Consider the following 26296-nt stretch of genomic DNA (forward strand, 5'->3'; position numbering starts at 1 on the left):
TTTTCACAAATGTGTGTGCAGCTCACTCCCTTCTTCATCCAAGTCTCTGCTAAGATAGCATCTCCTTAAGAGAGGCCTTCCCAGACCACCCAGTGAAAACATAGCACCTTCCAATATATTCTCTATCCACTTGCCCTCTCAATTCTTCATAGCAAGTATCATTCTCGGATATCATACTACATGCCCTTTATGATTTGTCTCCTTCACTGGACTATGAAGTTCTATAAATGCAAAAACTTTGTCTCCTTGTCACCATTATTCTTTTCCTTTTTTTTTTAAATTGACAGAGTCTTGCTCTGTTGCACTCAGGCTGGAGTGCAGCAGCATAATCTCGCTCGCTGCAACCTCTGCCTCCCGGGTCCAAGCGCTTCTCTCGCCTCAGTTTCTCAAGTAGCTAGGATTACAGGCATCTGCCACCACGCCCAGCTAATTTTTTGTATTTTTAGTAGAGATGGGGCTTCACCATATTGGCCAGGCTGGACTTGAACTCCTGACCTTAGGTGATCCACCTGCTTCCGTCTCCCAAAGTGCTGGGATTACAGGCGTGAGCCACCACACCCAGCCACCATTATTCTTTAGTACCCAGAAAAGCATCTTTCTCATGAAAGGACTCAATAAGTGAACAGATGCATTAATGAATGAATACCTAAGAAGAATAAGAGAATCATTAAGTCTACATAAATCATTTCTCAAGAATGTGGATTTGCATACCACCAAGGTCACTCTCAGTCCTGCATCTCCTTTTATATCTGTTTCATAAAATTATTATATTATGATCTCTCCAAATTTGAAATTTTCTAAATTAATTTGAGGTAAGCATATTAACTCTACCTTTCAGATTCAGGTATTATTGGCCTAAAATCCTACAATATAAAATTTTTTGATCCCTATTACCAAAATTACAGAATGCAATTTGGTTTTACTTTCAGCTAACTGAGATAGGAATGGCTTTCCACCTTCAGTTCCAGGGATACAAATTATTCTTTATATTCTAACGCACGAAGACTGGTAGCAATGTATATAAATAACATTATAAAGGGCTATTTCTGTGATTGTTTTGAAGATCAGAAATATGGTCATAGGGGCTCTTTTAATGCCTTTATAACGCGAAATCACAAAGGTCAGCCAATGAGAAGAGAAAAGAAGTTCTTTTTTTTTCCTCATTCCCCCACGTATCCTTGCCCTTTTGTACTGTAAATTGCACAAGCTGGCATTTAAATGCACAATGTCAAAGGCAGAGCACATGCATTCAACCTGTGCAAAAAGACAGCTGGCTAGGGGCAAAAAGAGAAAAATACTGCCCTAATGCCTTCAGGGCCAAGCTGCCAATGATACATCCCACCTCTCCGGTTTCTCATATCACAGTATTTGCCCTGTGGACAAAGAAGAAGTAGCCAAAGGAGCACTTTCCTTCTGACAGAGCAGCAGCTATATTCCACCTCTGAGACCAATAACCCCTCCTAGCTGCCTTTGTTAAGCAAAGACACCAGGGATGATGATCTGAACCATTTCAGCCCTTAAATCATGTTTGTAACAGTGGCTATTTTTGTCAAGGGCTAACTCCACATTTTGCTCATTTGGCTCTCACAATTAAAATTACTCATCCAGGACTGGGTAGGTATAACATACAAACGAAAGTGGGATTCAGACACTAATAAGAACATGCTGTAATAATTTCGACCAGAGGTAGCTTGTCATAATGGGTAGGGTAAGTGTGAACGTTATTTCCCTGGTTTAGGAATACAGGCCAGCTGGCAAGGAAGGGTGGATGTTCGCACTATTGTCCTCCAGCAACTCAGTTGGAAAAAGACTAAAAAAATGCATTTGTGCTCACATCATCAAATATGTCTTCAGCTGTTGTTTCACACTGTGTGTGTGTGTGTGTGTGTGTGTGTGTGTGTGTGTGTGTAGTTAAACTAAGCAGCTGAAAAGCAAGTTACTGAATCAAGTAGTTGCTAAATCCAATCTTTTCTTAATGTTTTGATTTAGAAATAAAAATTCAGGATCATCTACGTAAGTTTCCATTCCTTCTTTTTTCCTGCTCCAACATAGGCAATGATGATACCATACAACATACTTCCATCCCAAACACTGGCACCCTAAAAGCAGTGATTTTCCAAAAGAACAAGTATCTCTTCACTCACCCTCAGCTCCCATGGGGATAGGTGGCTACAAGAATCTCAGAATCTTGTACAGTTTGACCAAGTCTCGTACTTTGAGACTTTGCAAGGTACTCTTTCCACTACACTCAACCCCCAACCCCAACAGAAAGCCACTGACTCCATTCCATCTTCTCAGTTTATAAAGAAAAAGCAGAAGCCTGAAACGATGAGGGTTGTGCATCCAGTGGCAGGGTTAGACCTCAGGTCCAAGCTCCCGACTCCCGGCAGAGCATTCTGTTTCACTGCTCATGGCTGCTTTTTTTTATGAGACTTGATGAGTGTTTTGCTTACCTGGCAGCACAGAATCACCCAACGATCATTTTTAAAATATAGTTGTCTTTCTTATCCTTGTACCAGGCCAACTGAATCATAATTGCTGATGGGAAGAGAGATTCTGGTATTCTAAACCTCTAGAGATGCTGTTTCAAATGAGCAGGTCTATGTGAACCTACTCCCAAAGGCCATGGGAGCTGAGAGGCTAAAATAAGAAACTGACAGATCCAGTTTCTCTGAAAGAAGCATTTCCTAGGGATTTACGAGCAGAAGCCATGTCTTGGGTAGCTGAGAGGTGGTGGATCCCCGCACTGTTAACCCCCAGAGCCAGGGCTTCTATACCATAGAGAAAGGGTATAGATGTTTCAGAAGGAATTTGCCTATAAGCAGGATTTATGGTAAGTACTTGAAAATAGAAATCTGAGAGGAACTGGGGTTAAGCAGAAGTCAGCACAGTGGATTAGTTTCCATGATGGAGTTGCTTTAGCCTTTACACATGCATAATTTTTTTTTAATTTATTTTTTGTTTAAGAGACAGGGACTCACTCTGGCACCCACGCTGGAGTATAGTGGTGTGGTAACTCACTGCAACCTCTATTTCCTGGGTTCAAATTATCCCCCTGCCTCAGCCTCCAAAGTAGCTAGGACTACAGGCATGTGCCACAGCCCCAGGTTAATTTTTTAATTGTTTATAGAGGCGGCGGGGGGGTCTCACTATGTTGCCCAGGCTGGTCTCAAACTCCTAGTCTCAAGTGATCTTTTCACCTTGGTCTCCCGCAGCACTCACAAATACATAATTTTAAAAGCTTCTGAGATGGAGCATAATCATCCACACTGGACATCTCTGAGAATAAAAGAACGTGTGATGAATAATTATGTCAGTGCTACAGGAGAAAACTGGTGTGTATGTCACCTTAACCTTGGGTGACACTACTGAGTACCTCCTAATGGTCATTGAAACTTTGACAATCGTTTTAGAATCAGAGAAAACAGATTTCAAGTCCTAATTCCTTCCTACATCAGCAGTAGAAATTTTTACTCTCGAAAACAAATGAATGTGTGCAATTCTGTGAAATGAAGGTGACAATTTTCATCAGTTTTTCTTCAGTACCCAGTGGAGTGATTGAAACCTTGTAAACAGAAGTGAATGTTGACACGAATGGTTAAACCACAGGCAAAGGGGGATCCTGAAGTTTTAAGGAGTTAATGCAAGCAAAGTGCTTGTAATTTAATAGGTGGACAATAAATGTAAGTTCCTTTTCCACTTAGGGCTTTAATAAACAAAATTACAATGATCTTAAATGATCTAATTGCTATTTTTGCTATTTTTGGATAGAAATCATTTTAAAAGCTTACTTTATAAAGCTGTAAGAAAACAAATGGCTTTCATAAAGTTTAGAAATGACTGTCCTCTGACATGCACTAGTGGTAAAAGATGGCAGCTGAAATACAAGCAGCCTTTCAAATGTTCTTTCTGGTTCTACTGTTTTCCTGGCAGAGATGCAAGGATTTTTTTTTTTTTTAAAACAGCAAAACTGTCTATTATTCTCTCAAAACAATTAACACAAAAACTTTTGAATTCAGTGAAGGTCAGAGGATTAATAGGTTTTATCTGCAATGTGTTTGAAAAGCTAATTAAGACTCCACATACAGCAGAGGAGACTGGGAATACAATATTTAGTTTTTCTCTACATGACCACAGTGAGCAAAAGTGAATAAAGACAAAGTGAATGCAGAAATTCACAGATGGGAGGCAAATCCTTTTTGAAGGATATAAAACTAAAAATACATCACATGTGATGGAAGATGCTTCCTTTGTTTATTCAATGGGTGGATTCAGAATCTGCTTCATACTGGCATTACACTAGGTGCTAGATACTCAGTGTCGGAAAAAAACAGAATGGACTCACTTTTTTTTTTCTAGCCTAAAGATTACTTAAGTAACAAAGGAACCACATTATAAATTAATGGAAAAAAATTTAATTGTTGTTAAATGCCAAAAGGAAAATGGTTTTTGGGTTCCCCAAAATATTGTTTACCAACAACTGAACCAGCCAACTGAAGTGCTCATATGAAAACAGTATGTTTTAAAAAAGTCATCATGACAGAAAGGTATCGATTTCCCTCTGATTCTTTTTTCTAACAACATTCTTCTTCCAGTTAAAAGAGAGGAAACAGCAGAGATCACAAAATTCACTGAGGAAATATATCTGCTAAAAAGCCATTTAAATAAATACTGATACATGTTTTCTTTTCCTTCCTTTGAAGCTCAGTTGCTATATACTGGGTGAATTTCCTTTATAATGCTTTCCATGGCTCTCTCCTCTCAATCTGCCACATTGGATTAGGCCCTTCTTACCTGTCACCAGCACTGTTGTAATTGACTTGAGCTCTGTAATATTTATTGATATAACTTTCTAACTACTATTTCTCTTGGTCTCTTGCCTTTGACAGTATATTGGCAGATTAATACTTTTTAGGCAAAGATATGATTTTGTCAATCCATTTCCTTTACACATTTACCTGTCAAATGAAGTGTAAATTATCCAGTTGTGCCCACAAACTTAATTACATCAGCTACCCGAGAGGAATATCAGGATCTTTCTTCCCAATTTCATTTCCCACTGTCTCTGCTGTTCTCTCTTCATACTTGACCTGAACTTTTCTTCATCCTCTTCCCACCTAATCTCTTTTGACTTTTTCAGGAGGACTCAGCCATAGAAGTAAGTATGTACAGATGGCCAACTCTGCATCAATAGGCTCTGCATAGGTGAGCGCCACCAGTTTTTGCAGATCAGGAATATTTGGGGCCAGGTGCAGTGGCTCCTACCTATAATCCTAGAAGCTTGGAAGGCGTAGGCAGGAGAACTGCTTAAGGTTAGGAGTTTGATACCAGCCTGGTCAACAGAGTGAGACCCTTTCTCTACAAAAAAAAAAAAAAATTGGCCCAGTGTGGTGGCCCACTCCTGTAGTCCCAGCAACTCAGGGGACTGAGGCAGGAGGATTACTTGAGCCTAGGGGTTTGAAGTTGTAGTGAGCCGTAATAGCACCACTGCACTTCAGCCTACAGAGAAAGGTCACATCTCAAAAAAAAAAAAGAAATATTTCCAAGAAAACAATAAAAAATAACACAACAATAAAAATATATACATAAATTAAAAACCAATACAGAATAACAACTATTTACATAACATATACTTTGTATTATATATTGCAGGTAATCTAAAGATAATTTAAAGCATATGGGAGGATGTGCATAGGTTATAGGCAAATATTATCTCATTTTTTATAAGAGACTTGAACGTCCTTGGATTTTGGTATTCCCGAGGAACCTTGGAACCAATTGCTGGGATATAACTGTATTCAGTTCTGCCCACACATCTATCTTGTTACCCAAGTTTGGCCAATCAGAAAATTCCCTTAGAATTTTGAGTTCAGTGTGTTTTTTCCTTGGGGTTCAGCATTTAACGACTTTGTAAGCCTGACATTTACAGAAGCAATCTTGTTACAAGGTATAGAGTTTTTATCCAAAACCTTAACTAAGCAGGAAAGCTGATGGGAGATGGAAAAAGAGAGATTGAGAGAGAAAGCCATGATAATATCCTTTATAACTCTGAATCCAATATTCCTCCCATTGGAATTCCAAGAAAAGCAATCCAATACATATTTTAAAAACTAATTTGGACTAAATTAATCATGATGAGTCAAAGACATAAAAGTTCCCCTACAAAATAGTGGGAATTCCACACATTTAAAAAATTATTGAATGGAATCATTGTTGCTCACAATATATACAAGGAGTAAATTAGGTCAAAATGGTTAAATAAAACGAGGCAAGTTTATGTAACAAGACTTAGGCCTGACAAAGAAAGTCTTCAGTACTTATTACCTAAGGTTAAGTTCTAGATTGCAAACCCCTCTACTTATCCTCAATGACAACTATAACAGGTTTTAAAACCTCCTAAATCTGCTGTAGATACAGATTATAATAAAGAGGTTGTGTGTTTCCTTCAAGGGGCTATTAGGAAAAAATTAGTAAAAAGGTGTAACAGAAATAAATTATGGATTACTATGTAGCACAGAGGATAGTGGATTTTTTCTAACTATAATTACTAGCAAAGCAAATAAGTGTAACAGCGTTATGGGTAGCTGTGTCTAATTTGTCTTGGGCTGTCTCACTGTGTTTATTAATAGTTTGGAGGAATAAACATGTTGTTAATTTTATACTCCAGCTATAAAATGCCATCTTTTCACATTAAACATTTTAAAAAACAGAAGTTAAAGCTCAGAATAAAATTAAAAGAAACATTTGAATTTTGTTTCCTATTTTATTCATAAGATAAAACCAATGAAAGTTACCCCTGCTTTTAGTTATAAAAATTTTAAAATTTACATTAACATAATGTTTTCTGGCAAGCAAATGCTGAATTGACAAATATATTTTTCTTCCTAAGTCTCATTAAATAAATACATATTTATTCACTCTCTAAACCAGCTACTAAAATAGGCATATTTAAACAATTATCAGAGAAGTTATTTTCCTCCTGTAAGAAGTCGTGCAGCAAGGTGAGTTATATCAAACATAAAATGTTTTATTTAGTTTGTTATCTCACTCTCATTATTCAAGAGTTTTAAAATTGCTATAACTATTCTAAATCTGTATGGATGTTTGAGTAATAAATATTTAGTTTGAAAATTACAAAATACAAACATAAACTAACTTAGACAAAATGAGGAATTAATTAAATCAAGTAATGTAATGTCAGGAGGTCAGAGGAATAGTACTTTCCAGGGATACATGAATCATTGTCTTGAAATACCTTTAAACTTCTACCTTAATATGTTTTATTGTCTTATTTTATGGGGCAGCATTATTTTCAAGATTAGCTACCACATCAAGTATGTAAATATGGCCAATAGCATTTCTTGCACTCACTCAAATTACCATCTATAAAAAGAAATCATCTTCCTTTTTTCCTTTTTACTTAAAGCCTATGGACAGCACTCTGGCCCAACTTGGGTCATGGGCCCACACTCATGGGGAAAGTGACAGGTGGAACAAGGACAGTAACTTGAAACCCCATTTGAGCCTACATGGTTGGAGTTTAGGGGAAGGGCTATTCACCAAATGAGCAGAATAAGAAGGAAAGAGAAATGCCAGAGGAAAATTATAAGTGTCCATTGTCATTTTTTGTTGATTCAGTCTTTCATTAGGCAAGAATATGAGTTTTTAATCATCGTATTTATATACCCTACCTAGCCGCATTCAAAGGCACATATGGAAACTTTATGCCTCATGTTACCAAGGCATCAAACTGAATAAAAAACTGTTTTCTAACTTGCAATATTTAACTCCTTCCTGCCTAACTGCCCTTTCCTGTCCCTAATTGGTTATTCTGCCCTACTTCTTTCACAATGATGTTCACACATCCATGCCTTCTCATCAAGGTCTCATCCTTTCAATAGAGGCCATTTTACAGCAAAGTTGAAGTCACGGCTCTTTTTATATGCATTATGTTTTCACAGGCCCTCTATAAACAAGAAAAAACAACTCATGCATCTAAATTAGCTTTCTGTCTGTGTTTTTTTTTTTAATTTTCTAGTTAAAGATTTCATATGCTAATTGGTCGTGTCATTTTGATAAAATTTGAGTGAAGCTAAAATTCAGTTGCAATAGGAAATTAAATTGTGCATATACTTTTGAAATCTAAATGCTGAAACTGAGTTCTATTGGAAATGGAATAAATTTCTTCAAATAACAAATGATTACAAATGGCAACCATGTGTGATTAGGACCTCAGTTAATGGCTTTGCTGCACGAGAAAGGCTGCCCAGGTGTTATCTCCGCCCTTCAGATGATGAATAGCCTTTTACACCTTTGTGGAGACTTTAGATTTTATTCTGAGTGAAGTGGAAGCCGCTATAATGGTGGAAACAGATGAAGGCAGAGCATTCATCAACCTGGGTGCCTAAGCGGCTATGATGAGTACAGCAAGTTTCCCAACTTGTGCATGACGAAGAAAAAACTTTCTCATTTTTCAAAGCTGCTGAAATTTTCAGGGGTTTTCATATTGTTGTTACACTATGAACTTGACTTTAGAGGTAAGAGGCTATGGTACCAGAACTGAGGTGGTTCATAAAGGTAGTGAGAAAAGTTCAGCTACTAAACATATTTCAAAGGTGAAAGTGAGAGGATTTAATAATAAATTAAGGAAGAGAAATAAAGGAGTCAACAGTGGCTAGAGAGATTTAAGGCTGGGGAAAAAAGGTTGTAGTAATCTTCTAATAAGAGGAAAATACTAAGTATAGAGACACATTCAGAGGTAGAGGGGTGTATGTGTGTGTGTAGATGAGGGGTGTTGTTGTTTGTTTACAAAAATATTAACTTCGAGAAGTCTACTGGATATTTAAATGGAGATGGTGAATAGGCAATTGGATAGATGAGGGTGTGATTTTGGAGTTCAGTGAGAGGCCACAGTTGGAGACATACATTTGAGAGTCATTATTATAAGAATAGTTTTAAATTTATGAAACTATGAGATCACCAAGGAACTGAGGATAGAGAAAGAGAGAATTGAGCCCTAGAGAGCTTCCAATCTGAGATTCCAGAAAGAAAGGGAGGAAGCCAGCAAAAGAAAACAAGAGAGTGACCAGAGAACTTAAAAGGAAAGAATGTTGTCTAAGAGGCTGAGTGAAGAAAGAGATAGGCTGTGAAATGCTCTTGAGAAGGAGTTTACCTTTGGACATGGTAATGTGGAGAGTTGACAAGAACTGTGGTGGAGATGAAAGCCTGAGTACAGTGGGGATGAGAGACTGGAAGGAGAGTGTAGACAATGCTTATGAGGAGTTTAGCTATAAAAGGGATCTGAGAAATCAGGCAGCAAGCTGAGAAGGATGTGCTGTCAATAACAGGATATTTATATAGTACACATATCTATCTATCTATCTATCTATCTATCTATCTATCTATCTATCTATCATCTATCTACACACACACACAGATACATATGCACACATATGACATAGCACATTTTATGCTGCTGAGAATGACCATAGAAATCAAAATGAATTTGCAGAGGAGGGAATTGCAGGAGTGATGCTCCTTAGTTAGCAGGTGGGAAAGGCATACTGTCTGTGCACCAGTGGAAGGATTTTTCGTAGAAGTATGAACATTGAAACCATTGTGTTGTGTTGTCTTCTGCCAAGAAGGCAGAGAATGTAAGGAGACAGATGAAGTACATTGTTGGATTTGATGGTCAGAGCTTGTGGGAGATCTCTTCTAATTTTTATTTTCTGAGAAAAATAGGAAGCAAATAATTTGGCCGATAGAGAAGAAGGGTAAAAAGGTAAAGGAGAGTTTTAAAACAGGAACAGTTTGGAGAGAGTAGTCTCAGAAAAGAGAGAGTGAACTATTATGATTCCATTTCTAAAATATAATGGAATCACCAGGCATTCTTTCAAAAGCTAACTTAGGATTGATTTCACAAATGTCCACTGAGCCCCTGCTGCATGTGTGGCAGAATGGAGCAATAGTAGGTAGTGCAAATTCCTGGGAATGTTAGTGTCTATACATATTTTTAGAGGGAAGACAGCCCAAGTGGTTTACTATATTCCACTGATAGGCTTGTATCACATGTTCAAGCCATGGTGTATTTTCTTTTCTCCTCAGATTTGTATAACATATATTTTCACCTCTACATCAGCATGGTATCTTTCAAGGCAATTATTTTATATGCCTTTCCTTCTAGTGTATTTTAGCATTAGCTACTTCATCTGTTAGCATTAGCTACTTCATCATTTTTGACCTTATATTCCAAAATTAATATAGCTAACAGGATATGTGCAAGTGACTAACAAAATTACTTAATTGTTTATACTTACATAAATTATTTTTTGTAAAATACTGTTTTTAATTGCAGAGGTAATTTATTACATGTGCTCCTCAAGTCTCCTTTAACTACTTACAACAAACAAACTTTCTAAAAAATAACCACAATTCTTATTTTCTGGTCTAGAAACTTGCTATCTGAATCATTTTTCCCTATTTTTTGCATTATAAATAATTATTAACCTTTCTTTCCTACCTTAGGCTTATTGTCTTTGGGGTTTTTCTACTGAGATGTCTCAAGATATTTCTTTGCCCTGAGGACAATTAATCATTATTCCACACGTGTAATAATTTTTATTTTTTTAGTGCCCTTGGTTTATGCAGATATCAATAAAACATTCTATGATAAGATTCACAGTGATGTTTTTTGCTGGAATAGGCAGTCAGGAGAGATGGTGTAAATTCAGGTTATATATAGTGAACATTTACTATGGCCTCACTTCCTGAAATAAACTTGACCATACCTTTTTTTTTTTTTTAATAACTAACCTTCTAGAAGAGTTAGACAAGTGGCTAAATTTAAGACAATGATAACAATAATAATAATAACAACTTCACTTCAAAATTTAAATAATCTAGACATCAGTTTCATTTAGCTAGATGTTTAATTTTGAAAAAATATAATCTTGTAAGTCTTCTTAAATGTAATGTAATCCTTCTTCTTACAGGATTACCTCCACAAATTCAAGAAAGATACCCAGTCTTTCTCTGTTTGAAAACTTGAAATGGCTGTGTTCACTGACTTAAAAGATTCCCCATATAATCTTAAACATCCCACATTGTCTACTTCTAACTTCCACCATGGAGTCCTCATTCTTAGGGATAATAAAAAGTAAGTCTACACCTAAATAGGAGAGTAGATCAAAGTTAGAAACATGGCTTTGATGTTCTCCGTTTCCTCATTTCCATATTACACATCCACATTTCTGAGCTACTCTCTCCTGAATATAATCTGGTTTGTTTCAAAATATCTTTATTAAAATTAAAGACTATTATCCAAGTTTAATTCTAAAACTACAAAGTAGAGGGGAAGGATTTCATTCCTTACTAGACATAATATTTTCATGAATGAAACCTGCAATTTCATTTGCTTTTGTTGATCACACTACATTATTCTATGTTGGGTTGGTTTTCTAAAATACTTAAATATTCCCTCCATAGATGACACTAAAATTTCTCCCTTGTGTTGTTCTCTAAATAAAAATAAAGGAATTATATCACCTATATTTTCACCATCTAGAAATGACTTCTTGAAGGGAATACTTATATTTCTTTTTCAATGTTGTAGCTACTCCATTTCATCATTTTTTAAACCTAATCTAGGGAATCATCACCCAATCCAATTTCAGCTCAAATGTTTTGGACAAAGTTTATGTAATTTCGCTGCTGGAGGGATAGGACCCGTGGCCTAAGATAAAACAATCAGATTATTCTTTTACCCTCACCATAAAGGTTAGTTCAGGAATGGGCCTATGAAGACTGATACTACTCAAGTTTTTGTTTGACCTTTCAGGACGCTGATCTATTCCACCCCTACCCCCTTTCCCAAGCCCCTAGCAGGACATGAAAAGAGAGGCTATAGGGCAGCACCTATGGCCAATTTACAGCTACATAGGCCAATTCCAAGGGAGTAGAATCCAAAAACAGAGAGAGAAATCTCCTGATGATTTCGTGTGACCTCTGCATCAAGTTAAACTCAAAGCCAGTTTACTCCAGAATAGTAGTTGGATATACTAATAAATTCCTTCTTTTAGACCATCTGCCACTTGCAAGATCAAGTATCTTCAGTGATATACCACTGTTAAAAGTGTATGTGTTCCAGTCTCTATCCTGATTAAAAATAAATATTATATGTGTCTTGGTCAAATATCCAATTACATAGGTCGGTGGTGTCCCTGTTCTAGATCTCCAGTAGTCACCTACCTACCATAAAAGAGAAATAATTTCTATACTTCTGCCTTGATTTTTGTGTGAGCCCTTGTATTTACCCTATTATAGTGCTCATGGTTTAATTTTTACTTATCTGTTTGCTGAAGCCCTTGGAGACAAGTTCTATGTCTATTACACTGATCTATGTCCAACATTAAGCAGATTTCCTTGCATATACTATGGGATTATTAAATATTTGTTGAGTGAATGAATGAAGGAAAGCATAATTTCTACAAGAAAAGTAAGAGTCAGACCTACAGGATCTCTTCTGCATTTTTTCCTCCATGTTTACCACTGTCTGCAATATCATCTGAAGGAAATTAGCAAAAAAGAAAAAGAGGGAGGAAAAAAATAAGACATTAAAGCAGTCTACCACCATTTTGTTTCCTAGAATTAGAAGACCAAGTGCTTTTTGGGTCCCAAAAGACAGTGAAGCTTTATTTGGTGACTTTCACACTGACTTCACTCTACTTACTGGTGATGATGGGCAAGTTATTTACCTATTCCAATGCTGGGTTTCTCTTTCTATAAAAAGTGGATTATAATGGTTACCTTACAGAGTTGTTATGATTAAATGAGAAAACAGATTTAATAACTTGTTATGATTACTTTAAAATGCTCCTGATAAAATGAATCTATACTGGCAGAATTTGCTGTTGTTTCAAAAATACCCTTTTGGGATCCCTAGAAAGGCTGCAGTTGAGGGAGATATCACTTTGATGTTTTTAAAGCTTTACTTGCACTGAAAGGAAAATCTTATAGACTTTTAGGATATGTAACAACAAAATTTGCCTGGACATTTCATATCTGCATTATTAAATATGTATCTCAAGTCACAAGGAAAACTCAGGCCCCACTGTCACATTATTGTCTAACAAATTGATCAAAATCTCTCCATATTTTTAAATTGAGATTAACAGATTAAAAAATAACTTGTGTCTAACTGACATTCTATTTCCTATGCCACTCTGTGTCATTTTCCCAGGAAAATGTAATTTATGACATTTGCAAGAGACTACTGTATAATTACATTATTTTATTTCTTACTTTTTTCAGAAAATAATTTATCCTATTAATAAACATAAACTGGAATTTAAAATAATTTGTCTAATATGTGTGCAAGACCTGCTAAAAAATCTTGATATATCAATGCATACAGAGAAGAAATATGTGGTCTATTTACTGATATTTACTGATTCTTCTTTATATGTATTTCAATTCTCCCTGTTAAAAGAACTTAATAAAAGATAATACAAGGCCGGGTGCAGCGGCTCATGCTGTAATCCCAGCACTTTGGGAGATGGAGGCAGGAAGATCACTTTAGTCCAGGAGTTGGAGACTAGCCTGGGCATCACAGGGAGACCTCACCTCTACAAAAATAAACAAAATTAGACAGGCATGGTGGCATGTGCCTGTGGTCCCAGCTACACAGGAGGCTGAGGTGAGAGTATCACTTGATCCCAGGAGGTTAAGGCAGCTGTGAGGCGAGATTGCACTACTGCATTAAAGCCAGGGGGACAGAACGAGACCCTGTCTCAAAATATAATAATAATAATAACAATAAAATAGGCTGGGTGCAGTGGCTCATACCTGTAATCCCAGCACTTTGGGAGGCCAAGGTGGGCACATCACGAGGTCAGGAGATCGAGACCATCCTGGCTAACAAGGTGAAACCCCGTCTCTACTAAAACTGCAAAAAATTAGCCAAGCGTGGTGGCACGTGCCTGTAGTCCCAGCTACTCAGGAGGCCGAGGCAGGAGAATTGCTTGAACACGGGAGGCGGAGGTTGCAGTGAGCCGAGATTGTGCCACTGCACTCCAGCCTGGTGATAAAGCAAGACTCTGTCTCAAAAAAATAAATATAATAATATAATATAACACAACTCTCAAGTTTAGGGGTGATCTTGTTTTCATCCTCAGGGAGGGTAGGCCCAAGTCCCCAAAATAAGCATTAAAAAGATTAAAAATAGTCGCATTTATACTAGTCCTTTTCTTCAGGCCTAAATACTTTTAACATGAACCTTCTCTCCTTCTGAGTTTTTAATATTTATTTTAAAATGCCCTTGCCTCATTTTTGCATTCAGCCCAAGCACACTTTTGTATTCTTCAAACCAAAAGTGAATACGTGAAAAGTTATCTCAGATATTCCCACAATAAGTTACAGTGGTAACCCCATTTTACCTTCTCTAAAACAGATTAGCTTCTAGAGCTAATATCATAGTAAGTAAGAAGATATCATAGTAAGTAACAAGTCAGAAGACTTTCCACTGTTGGAAAATCTCTTACTATCAAAAGTATAAACAACTATTGTCTTACCTAAATTCCATGATTATAAAACACTTGAAAATATACTGTCTTTCCTTCAAACCCTTCAAGCATAGCCAATGTTTTTAACACAGAAAGGAATCTACTATTGCCTTGTAATTGTGGAGCCTCACTAAGTCAAGGCTGGGAATTACTGATTAAACCAGGTCTAATGTGTACTAGATTTTCCATTTTTTACTTATCTGAATGAATTTTTAAAAATTTTATCTGGAATATAAAATAATACAACTGCCCCACTATCACTCAAAAGTGTGTGAATTATCTATATTTTATAACTTGATAGTAACTCCTGGATTACTATCAAATATCCTGAAAAAATGTATCTAGATTCCAATGTCTAACAATACCAATTGGAAGCATTTGTTAAATCTTGCCCAAATACATATTTGCAAAACTCCAGAAGAAAAGATAACTTTCTAAAACCAAGTGCTTTTCAAATAAGGAGAAAGATGTGGGTGATCAGAAAAAAAGCTATAATCTTCTCAATATACAAGTCTAGAAAATGGAAGGATGTTCTTTTAAACTAAAACTTAACATGAATACATATGAAAGATACTATATGGTATTTTGTCCAATTATAAATGTATACATAAATATTTCAAATGGGTTTCTTTTAGTTACATGTAAATGTAGAAATTTAAGTGATCTGTAGTCTGCCATATATATTATTTTGAGCTAGAACAACTTGTTACAAAAGATTCAGAAGTAAAATAGGTAATATTCTAATGCCTGGTAGACAATAATATTTAATGGTATATTCAAAGCAATAAGCTTCTGTAAAGGACTCTTTGCAATTTCTCAATGACAAAAGCAGATGTTGTAGAGAGAAAGCAAATAGCCAAAGGTTTTAGTTTGTGCAGAATTTAGTATCATTTGCCTCATACAGTAATTGAAAATATTCTATGGAAATAGATACGAATGTATCCCTTAAACAGCACAAATTCTTTATGAGTTCTATACTAGACGAATCTTACCTGACCAATTCATCACCACAAAGATGTTTCAGTGTAAAGCTCTAATGGGGTATTGTAAATGACTGATCTTTAAAGAGCTTTACTAAAATACATTTCACAAACTTTCCTCAGTGAGCACAAAAGACATTTTGGATATCTCTTTTTCTAAAATTGAGGCTTTTATCTCAGAATGTATTTATTATTGGAGTTTTATTTTTATCACCAGAGCCACCTAATCATGTATTGTATATCTTACAAATGCATGCCTCTCTTTTAAGGCAATCTGCATAGAGTCCTAGTCATAATTTGAAAACATCAACTTTTTAAATATCAGAGCACCTGTGGTATTATCTCCAAAAAAAAAGAATATTTTTCACCACATACTCATCAAACTACGATTTCTCAATTATCTTTTCGATTTCTGCTTATATATTCTGTCCCTCTGAGCATCAACCTCCTACATTCTATTTATGTACATCGGGAACTAGATTGAACTATTAAAGGAAAACTAGACAAAACACAAAAGACTTTACTCCTCATACAGCCATAATCCTTCCCCCTTCCCCGCAAAATCTACACTTTAGTCTCCATATTTGCACCTCCCGTTCCAACCTGACTTTATCCTTTCACTCCACTGACTGCCCTTGTGTCTTCTGCCCTCGTAAAACAAACTTGTAAGTGACATTCACAAAGTTGATAATTTTTTGCTTCTTGAAACATCTATTTCTGAAACATCTATAATACCAAGCTCTTAACTGTTCCTTTAATATCTCTGGCAATTTCTTTCAGACTCTCTTGCTTTATTTTCCACCATTGAATTTGTAGGTGTTGGACTTCCCCAGGTCTTGATCCTGGGTTCTATTCCCTTTTTCTTTTGACACAGTGTCTCTTTTTAATCTCATCTATTCCAAGAGCATTAACTATAATCTATAAAGATTCCTATATTTAAAACTTCAGCTCAATCTCTTCCATTACACTTTTAATAAAATCCAAATACTTATACATGTCCCTGCATATTCTGACTCCTAGTACAAACCACACTCCCCTTCCCCCACACATCATATATATGTATATATACATCACACAATGATACAGCAATCAATGGCTGAGTCCTTTCAATACATCAGATCTCAATTTAAATGTTGTCTCTCAGAGAGGCCTGCTCTAATAATCTTATCTATTTAAATAACTTCCCACCCCAAAGCATTATTTTCTATCATTGCCTTAAATTTATTTTCTCCACTGCCCTTACTCAGAGTTGAACTTATGGACATTTTGTCTTTATTGACTGTGTGCCTCCCTTGTCAAACTGTAAGCTCCATTAGGGCAGATCTTGTCTGTTTATCCACTTCTGTGTACTCAGCACCTAGTACAAAGCTTGGCATATAGTAGGCATCTTTAAAATATTTCCTTCAAGATGCATGCATGAATGAACGAACACATTGGTTATTTTCTAGTAACTAGTTCAGAAAAGCTATGTGGTTTTTAATATCCTTCTTGTAATTTATAGTTCTATACAGATAATTCCTGAAAAAAATCCTATTGGAAAGTGTGATAATTAAATATGGTTTTATGCCATTGTCAATAGTTATTTTGTCAAAATTATTTTCACAGTTAATAAGTTTATAAACATATAAGATGATGACAAATTTAACTCCAAAAAGTTTACAATTGTAACTATGAAAAGGCCAACCCAAGAGCAATGGGTCATCTTAGCTTTGGCCTGTTTCTCTTGTGTGTCTATATATTTTGCCCAGGTTATAATTGTTTTGTTATGAGACAAGTCAACTTGTTAATTGTTCACATATTATAATCTAATCAAGTAGGTGAAACGTTATTTCTTCAAAAATATCACCTTGTGGTGGAAGAGAGAAAGAATATCCACGCTTCTTTTATCTACAGTGAAGGTGAAGAGCAACATAAACTTCAGGTAAGTGTGCCTTGTGAACACTTAGAATTGTCAAATTCGATCATATTGCTTAGTTGTGTCATCCTTTTCATTTCTGGGGGGAACTCAAAGATAGGTTTCATCACTATAAAATGTAGGCACTCAAAAACCATCTCTTATTGTATGAATTTCATTATCTTGGACAGTCCTGAAAGTATCATTTTTATAGCCACTGTTGATAGCCTCTTTCAACTTCCATTTCACTCCACTTCCACTTGGGAAAATTGGAATGCATCTTACAGACTCACTTGCAGCCAGAGTTCTGGAGACATACCAAGTTCCACCAGATTGAAAGCAGAAATGGTTTGGCAGAGCAGATGAATGATTTGGCAAATGAAGATGTTAGTAATTTGCTGAGGCTTGCCTCAACATTTCCAGGATCTAGTCTTTGCAGATGTGAGAAGACAGTGCTGGTGAACAAAGCAGTCTCCTAACCTATTGATCTGCCCTGATGCTTAATAATCCAAATTTTGATTATTTGATTTCAATTCTTTTAGTCCTTCAATAACATTGTAGGTACTCAGTTCCCTGTATAGAATGTCTTCTAGTAGTACCAACTACAGTGTTTTGTGTTTCTAGCACTGAAGTCTAATACAAACGTAGAGAGATGTTTTTAAAATCTTTATTTCTTTCGTTGATTGCTTTTTTTAATGGTATTTCTTCAAGTGAAAATGTACCTTATAACATTGCAAAAATATCAGGATGATTTTTTAAAATTTTTACATAATGTTTTTAAGTGGCAGGTATTTATTCAATTTTTTACCATGGATGATTTCAAATATACACTAATAAAGGAGTGTTATAATTAACCCCGATGTACCAATTGCTCAGTTTCAACCCCTATTAATTAATGGGCTGGCAATTTTGTATCATATAAAGCCCACCCACCCACATCTTCCCCAGAGATCACTGGCAAAGTGTAATTTACCAGTGTCATACAGTAGAAGCCCATTTATCACTGAATAGAGTTTAAGCCTTAGGTTTGTTGTGTCGGCATAATAATAAAATATAAGGGAAGAAAATAAAATAATAATATATAACCAAATGCATATATTTTACAATATAAATAATATTAACATTAACATAAATATAATAAAATATCACAATAACACTCATATACTAAATAAGCATGTAGGCATATCTTATGCCTTATAAATTTGCTATTTGGGGCTACAGTAGTGAGATCATATGCTCTACCATGTTCCTCTATTTTAGGAAGAAATGACATTTGTTCCCCAACTCTTCAAGATTTCAGGTTATTCTCAATTTCCCTCATTATCCCTATAAAATTTTACTACTTTCATAATAAGCTTGAAACTTGCTGTTTGTAAACCATATTGGTGTCATGTGAAAATATAAAGAATTATTAAACCCTAAAAAGAAATGAGTTAAAAACTAGCACTAACTGAAACTCAATCTGTCTCTCTCTCTGACACACACACACACACACACACAAACACACACACACACACATACACACATATGCATACACTGTTTTGAGTATTTGGGGGTTAAGGGATTGTAAACAAATAAACTATGCCTATCTTTTATCAGGAAGTTGAACTGATTTGGAAAAACCAATGGAATTTTGTGTAATCAAAAGTAAAAATGACAAGCATGCAAACAGAAAACTGGTTCCAAGAAGGACAAACTTGTTTTGCAACCCTAACTGAATAGTCCTGCCTAGATGTGCTGAGCAATTACTCAGTTTGGTCTCTGCTTCGGTGGCTGAGCACTGTCCTTGTAGGAAGTAATATTGGCATAATCCGTTCTCTTGCCAGTGGGGCACAACCTCACTTTGACATGACTGCTGGGCTAATAACACAGGTCTCCCAGTGGCAGGGGAGTATCAGATTTTCCCATGAACCATTGCACATAAACATGTTTCATCATTTCCCTCAAAAAGCTAAAACCAATCCAAACACACGTGCACACACACACATGCATGAGCGCGCACACACACACACACACACAAAATCACTGAGTTTTGCCAAAAATATGTTTTCAGATTTTGCATTTGCATGCATATGAAAAATGCTTGAAAATTACAACTCAAAATTTTCTTCTGCAACTCTTTTAGTAAAATTGATAGCAAGGAAGAAGTATCTTGGTTTATCTTTACCCCTCAATCATGTAATTTTCACAGATCCACTGCTCTAAGCAAGCAGTTTCTCAGTAGCTTCATAGAGTCAGAACTGTTTTTCCCTTCTTGTGATAAAATATATATTTCATCAGAAAATAAGAAAGTTTTAAAAGAAAATGAGTGAATATTTAATAGAACAATAGACTACAATAATACATCCTTAATAATGGAAATTTGGATGCAAAGGAATGGGCAATCAACTCTTGGACACACAGAATGTCTGGCTGATCCTTCTTGCTCATTTCATGGGCCACATAATCATGCAATTCTTAATATTTTACATTTTTTTCCACCCCATTTATAGCATGATGCCAGATATTTCTATGTATTTCTATTTGCTGCTTGCTAATCATAATCTTTATATAGTTGACATCCTATGCTCTTCTTTTTAGGGTCCTCACCACCATCATTTTTTCCACATACATTATTACTACTTAGAAAGGGAAAGATTTTCACTAAAATGCCATCTAACCCAGCCTGCCCTCCCCAGACGGTTCTCCACCCTGAAGTTTTCAATCTTCTTCGTTTAAGCTTACCTACCACCTCATTTTCTAGGGTACAATTTTTAGCTTATTACACAGGAAAGATCTGGAAATCTCATTTACTTTAAGTTCTTAATAGCTGAGAGGAATTAGGTTTTTACCCCATATACACAAGCCCTAGAAGATTTGCATTTTAATAGGGGACAATTCCTTCATAACTCAAAGGAATGGAATGGTTCTAATGGTAGAATTTTAAGCATCACTGACATCAGTGGAGGAAATCTTTGAGGTGAGAATGCTTATCACCAAACCATAATACTTGAGATGATTGTCTTTTCCATGTAAACTTAAGCCTAACCTGAATCGAAGCCAATATTCATGTTTGAACAAGAATAGAAACAGAACAAAATTTAAAGCAAAAATTGAAACTGTCAAATAGTTGAATAACCTTATTTCTTAATAGGGTGCATTATTCTCTCTCAGCTTCTTATCTTTGCAAGGTGGTATTGTTATTACTATGTATCTGTTTTCAAGTTCATTGTATCTTGACCAAGGTGGTCCTCACCTTCATTAAACTTTAATAGATTTCTTTCTGACCTTCAGCGGCTCCTGATCTCCCTTTTCTTAGAGCATTTACTTCAGAAAACTGGAAAACTTGTCATTGTAAATTCTTTCTCTACTCTATTGAGATACAGATTTTTTTTTTTTGTAGGGGGATGAGGAGACAGGGTCTCCCTCTGTTACCCAGGCTGGAGTGCAGTAGTGCAGTTATGGTGCTCACTACAGCCTCAACCTCCTGGGCTCAAGCAATGCTCCTGTCTTGGCCACTCTAGTAGCTGGGATATTTACAAGCCACTTTGCAGTTTCACAACCCATAAAGCCTTTCTCAAGGAACTGAGAGCCATCCGTTTGAAATGTAATCATCAAGAAAGATAGTGCCCCATCTCTCAGTTTCTATGGAAGAGTAGGAGCCTAACTTCCTTGGACTCCTTGCTCCACATTGTGAAACTACTTCTTATCATGCAGATATAAGACTGAAAGTTTATGTTTTGAGGGGCAGAAGCCAATATGCAAAAACAGATGTCCTGTGATTCCCCATACCAGCCATTACAAACACTCCTGCATTTTTTTTTTAGTGGAATTGAGTTCAGACTCAATTCCAGTCTCTCTCTCCTACTGCAATAGCCTTGAATAAAGGCTTCTTTGCCTGTTTAACTTTGTCTAGTGCAAGTTTTGCTTTGACCTTCATGTCTTGGGTAGATATAAGTAACTGTATACAATTTGTGCGTGTTGCATGAGGAGTCTTTCATGAAGCAAACATCCTGAACGTAATCCATCTAAGGAAACAAAGAAAGTGCAATACCTTTTTTTTCCACATCAATGGCAGTTTCCTTCTCACTTTTCTTTTTGACATCTTCTTTTTCTGCTGGTAAAATAAGAAAATTATAAGCCTTTACCTGTTTAACTTGCAAATATTTCAGGGCATGCATGACTACCAGTGAGGCGTCTAATTTATCTTGTACAGAGAAATCTTAAATCAGCCATAAGTCATGTCAAATATGAATAAGGTAGCACTTTCATAACAGACTAGTGGCTTAGGTATAATTTCTCTTCAGGAAACAGAATTTTTTTTTGCCAAAGATAAAAATTATTTAATAACAGTGAAAACACTAAATGACATTATTAATTATGGTATTATTTAACAGCTTTCCTAACATACATTGAAAATAACATATTGAATTTACTCTGAGCTGTGAGGTCACCAGAACCATGTCAAAAGTTCTGAAATCTCTTAAGTTCACTGGGGACATCAGATGAATTATTTGAAAACAACCAATTAAAAGAGATATATATGTGTAAAACAAACCAATCAAGTATTTTCTGCCTTCTACATAAAATGACTTGATCTTTTGGTGAACTTTTAAAATTAAACAGAATTAGTTAAATAGTAACCGTCATGTTCACATATATAGTTAAGTAAAGTAGTGAATTAGAGAGAGTTAAGCAGCTGCTCTTAAGAAAGACAAAATAATCACAGTAGTAATTTTCAAAAAGTGTTTAGGCTTGACTTCTCTTTAAAAATTGACAATTTTAATTTTATTTGGAATATCTAGACATGTTAAGAGTGTTCGTTAATAACAATGACAATGCATTTATTAAGAGAATTTCTTTCCTAGAAAATAATAGATTTACCAGTAGTATTATGCATGGACACTAATTGATTTATGTGGCACATGGCTTTTAAATTTCTTACCTTTCTTTTTTGTTTCAGAAGTAACTTTCTTCTCAGCCTTCTTCTTTTCCCCTTCTTTTTCTAGAGAATACATTTAAAATATTTCCTTTAGGGAAATTTAGTATGAAAGCAAAACCAAGGTTGAAATGAAAGATGTTAAGTCAGTTCTGCCTCTGGCTAGCTTTGTGACTGAGCAAGTAATTTAATCCCACTAAGCCTTATTTTCCTCATTTATCAAATAATAGTACCTCCCTCAAAGTTAATGTTTACAAAACACTGTGTAAAGTGCCTGGCTCACAGTAAATGTGTAACATTGTAGACTGCTAATACTGTTTACAAATAATGAACAAGATAGTTTGAACTTTCTGAACCAAACAATTGTTTATCTAGTGCCTAAAAGTATTGACATATAAAATTAAAATATATTTCTTGGAAAATATACTGCAGATAAACTAAAAGAATTAATATTGTTTTCTTTTATACATTCAATTTCATTAGAAATAATATATTAGACCATTAAAAAGGTATCTTTTGATGTAGCTGTTTTTCAGATCTGGCTCTTGTCAACAGGCATTTAAGCCTGATGACAGGTGTCTGGCAGTGTGTTGGAGACATAACTTCCACTGTCCTTTCTGAGTGCTTGTATCAACAAGGCTGTTCAATCTTTGCACCCAGAGGTTGCAGTAAGTCTGGATGCCACATCAAACTGTTTGTGGTACTTCTAAACTTCGTGGAAGAGCCCTGTTTCATAAATCTGAGACAGCCTTGGTCTGAGGGGGCAAAGACAGAGAATTCACATGCTGCCCAGGCGTAGCCACATAGCAGGTGTACATCCCTGGACACTTTTCTGGTAAGCATAATCATTTCAGATAACAAAGTCCTGTACTAATACATAGTTGTTGAAATTGAATGTTCAGTGGTTTTAGATTTGGGACAATAACAGCTATGGTTAATGTTGTAAATGTACTGATTTTTATCTTCAGTTAGCAGTGCTATTTACCTTATATTTGAAATTCCTCTCTCTTTGTCAGTTGTCTCTCATCTCAGGTACAGGTACATTCAAAGACTTCCGTTACCCAGAACTATTATAAGATCATTATTATGCTAAAGAAATTCAATATGTAGTTCTAGAATGAATCCTTAAGTTGTCTACTAATGACTGCATCTTATTAAATAGAGGAATTAACTCATTCCCTTAGGTATAGAGCTTTTTTACCTACAAGATCAAAGACAACACTTTCTTTCAATGTTAGACGTATAATTTATAAAGAACCCCTTTTATGATTTCTAGGGATAATCTAATGTCGCAGGGAAAAATGTATTCACACTTTGTCTAAAAGTGTCTACAGCATACTATTACAGCTCATCCAATCAGAAGTAGAAAGTCAAGAAGTCAAATTTTGATAGTTCCAGAGATAGAACTAAACCAATTGATTTCCACTTCTCCTTTTCCTAAAGGTTTATACATATTAAACATGCAGATCATATTTAAAATTCTGAATGAAGATACTTTCAAGTATCACTACTTTCAGCTTCTCTGGGAGAAATTTTATGTAGTGGTGAATTTTACGTCTTCTCTAAATAAATGTATATGCCAGACAATTGAATAGCCATTCGCTAAGCATCACCTCTGATGTCATGTATCAGCAAAGGGGTTAATTAAAATACAAATGACTTGTAAATATTTCTAAGCTCATGCTAAACACTAATGCCATAATAACCATAAGATCAGAACTCAGTATCCAAGTCTCCAAGTTTCATAAAGTTGATGAATATTTCATTAAAAAGCTTGTGCCAATTAGTAAATCTTACACTGAACTTCACAAAGAAAGTAGATATTTGAACCCAGAATATGGAAGGCATTCATTTATTTTTCAATTTTTTTTAGAGAATTGTCTTGTGCAACAAATTCTACCCTTCAAATTAATATGGCTGAAATTTTATTGTGGTGATACAGTATTCTTGTCTTCGTCCAAATTGAATTAATGCTCCTATTATACACTCTGCTTGTGATTACAGTCATACACTGTGAGAGTCATGAATAAGAGCAGAAGTCCACAAAATGCAGATATAAATAATGTCATTTAATAACATTTTTATGAATTAGACCTTTAAGCTGTCATTATGAGACTTACTTTATTCTTGCTGAATTTCATATAAAATGTCAACTTCTTAAGATTCTACATTTCCTCAAGCACTATTGTCTCTGTTATATAGGTGATTTGGTAGTAATGGAATTAAATTTTTCACTTATAAAAACATAACAATTTAATTATATGCTACTTGGATATAAAAATAACCCATGTTTCTTTTGTGAAAACTTCCCTGCCCCTGACTTTTTCTTCCTCAGTAGCCAACAGTACTCTTCCCTTTCTGTCTACCTGACTTTGAACACACATAAAAAATTTCCTCTTCCATCTCTTTCTCATTGGTTTGCCATTTTGTTTGTAACAGCTAGAGAAGAATTAGAGCATTTAAGCCCATTGATGTTCAGAAGATTAAAAATTAAATGTATCTACAGGATGTGAAAGTATCAGAATATTACCTTTCCCTGACAAAAGTACAATAAGCCCTGAAATGATGGCTGTATTCTGGCAGGGATCACAGTAGAGTGTGGTTGGGAGAGAAATCTTTCCTACAATGAGCAGCTCTGAGCCACAAATATGTTATTAGCTTCTGCATAAATTAACATCAGATGAAAGAAAAATTAAACCACGTACTTCTTACTTTCTAAGCTTTTCTCTTGCTTTTAAATGTTTTTTATGCCATCTCAAAGCCAGACAATACACAATACTTAATTACAATTGTAAAGCTTTCTAAGATGCTGGTTCCATGAGGAAACAAATGCAAAATGTTTTATTTTTGTCTTATGTTTTGTTCCTCCTCTCTTTGCCCTTCTATTGTAGAGATTATCCTAATTCTGTGTATCAGATGAGTGCTTTTATTCTAACACTCTGGCCAGAACTGATGTATTCCTGGTTCCAGTTAAGTAAATAAGAACTTGTTTCTTTAATAACAATGCATTCCAACATACCTCATCACTGTCACCTTGTTTTCTTAGAGTGGCAGAGATTGGCCTGGAACCCAGCTCACAATATGAGCATGGAAAATTTTACATAAGCTTAAGATAAGTTCAATTACATGAGTGATTATTAGAGTTGTCCCATTGTTATCTACAGATGGGTGTGGAGCACGAGAGAAAGCACAGGTGCTGGCATTAATGACCTTAGGCTGAATTCTGTCCATGACTCTTCCTAGTTGTGTGACCTTGGGCAATGTGCTATGGCACACCGAATTTCATTTTCCTCATTTGAAAAGTGGAGCTAATAAAATCTACCTTGCTTACTTGTGAGAAATGGAGATAACTGGGCTAAAATGCCTGGAACAGAGTAGATGTAGAAAAATAATGATAATAATGACAAGCTATTTCTATATTTTACAAATAATAAAAATCTGACCACAAATAATCTTTTTAGATAATTTTTTAGGTGTGACATTTACTGATCTCTTTGAGTAAATGCAACTTTATTCTCATTTTTCTATATCCAGAGAGGGTATGTCTAGAATATTTTGTATTGAGAAACTAAAGGGAAAAAAATAGCCATAAGCAAGACAGAAACATGTTATGAAGGGTACTGTACTGCAGTGAAGTGGATTCAAGTCTCAATTTTGCTATAATTAGTCATTACCTTATGCAACTATAGATGAATGCTGTATCTTCTGTCTTCAACCATAAAAGGCAGAGAAATGAGTAGAATGTGTTTGAGTCCCCTTTCACCTGTTTATTCCTTATTTACCAAGTGAATTATGCATCATCTTGCATTTATTTTCTAATTTTTCTGGGAATAGGTAACCTAAAAAGAGTTGCAAATATCTATGGTATGTTGTCTGGTTTTGATATGGCTTAAAATTGTTTAAAGCAAGAGAAAAGCCCATTTTAGAGGCTTAAAATAGCCGGGCG

At 35.4% G+C, this 26296-nt stretch overlaps 1 protein-coding gene and 1 long non-coding RNA gene across 3 annotated transcripts in view; one reads left to right on the forward strand and one right to left on the reverse strand.

The window, feature by feature from the left end:
- TRDN (triadin) overlaps positions 1-26296 on the reverse strand; it is a 284355-nt gene that overhangs the window by 67774 nt on the left and 190285 nt on the right. For both annotated transcript variants that reach the window (XM_058430587.1, XM_032158166.2), the window contains 2 exons: positions 22357-22416; positions 21466-21528 (listed from right to left, as the gene is read on the reverse strand). In XM_058430587.1, the coding sequence (XP_058286570.1) occupies positions 21466-21528; positions 22357-22416 (123 nt within the window). The remainder of the gene's footprint in view (positions 1-21465; positions 21529-22356; positions 22417-26296) is intronic.
- The window catches only part of LOC116471642 (uncharacterized), a 34957-nt gene continuing 31672 nt past the window's right edge, over positions 23012-26296 (forward strand). The window contains exon 1 of the long non-coding RNA XR_004248833.1: positions 23012-23185. This is a non-coding gene — a long non-coding RNA (uncharacterized LOC116471642). The remainder of the gene's footprint in view (positions 23186-26296) is intronic.

This window comes from Hylobates moloch, unplaced genomic scaffold, assembly GCF_009828535.3.
Source record: "Hylobates moloch isolate HMO894 unplaced genomic scaffold, HMol_V3 SCAFFOLD_2, whole genome shotgun sequence".
In the NCBI taxonomy this organism is placed as follows: Eukaryota; Metazoa; Chordata; class Mammalia; order Primates; family Hylobatidae; genus Hylobates; species Hylobates moloch.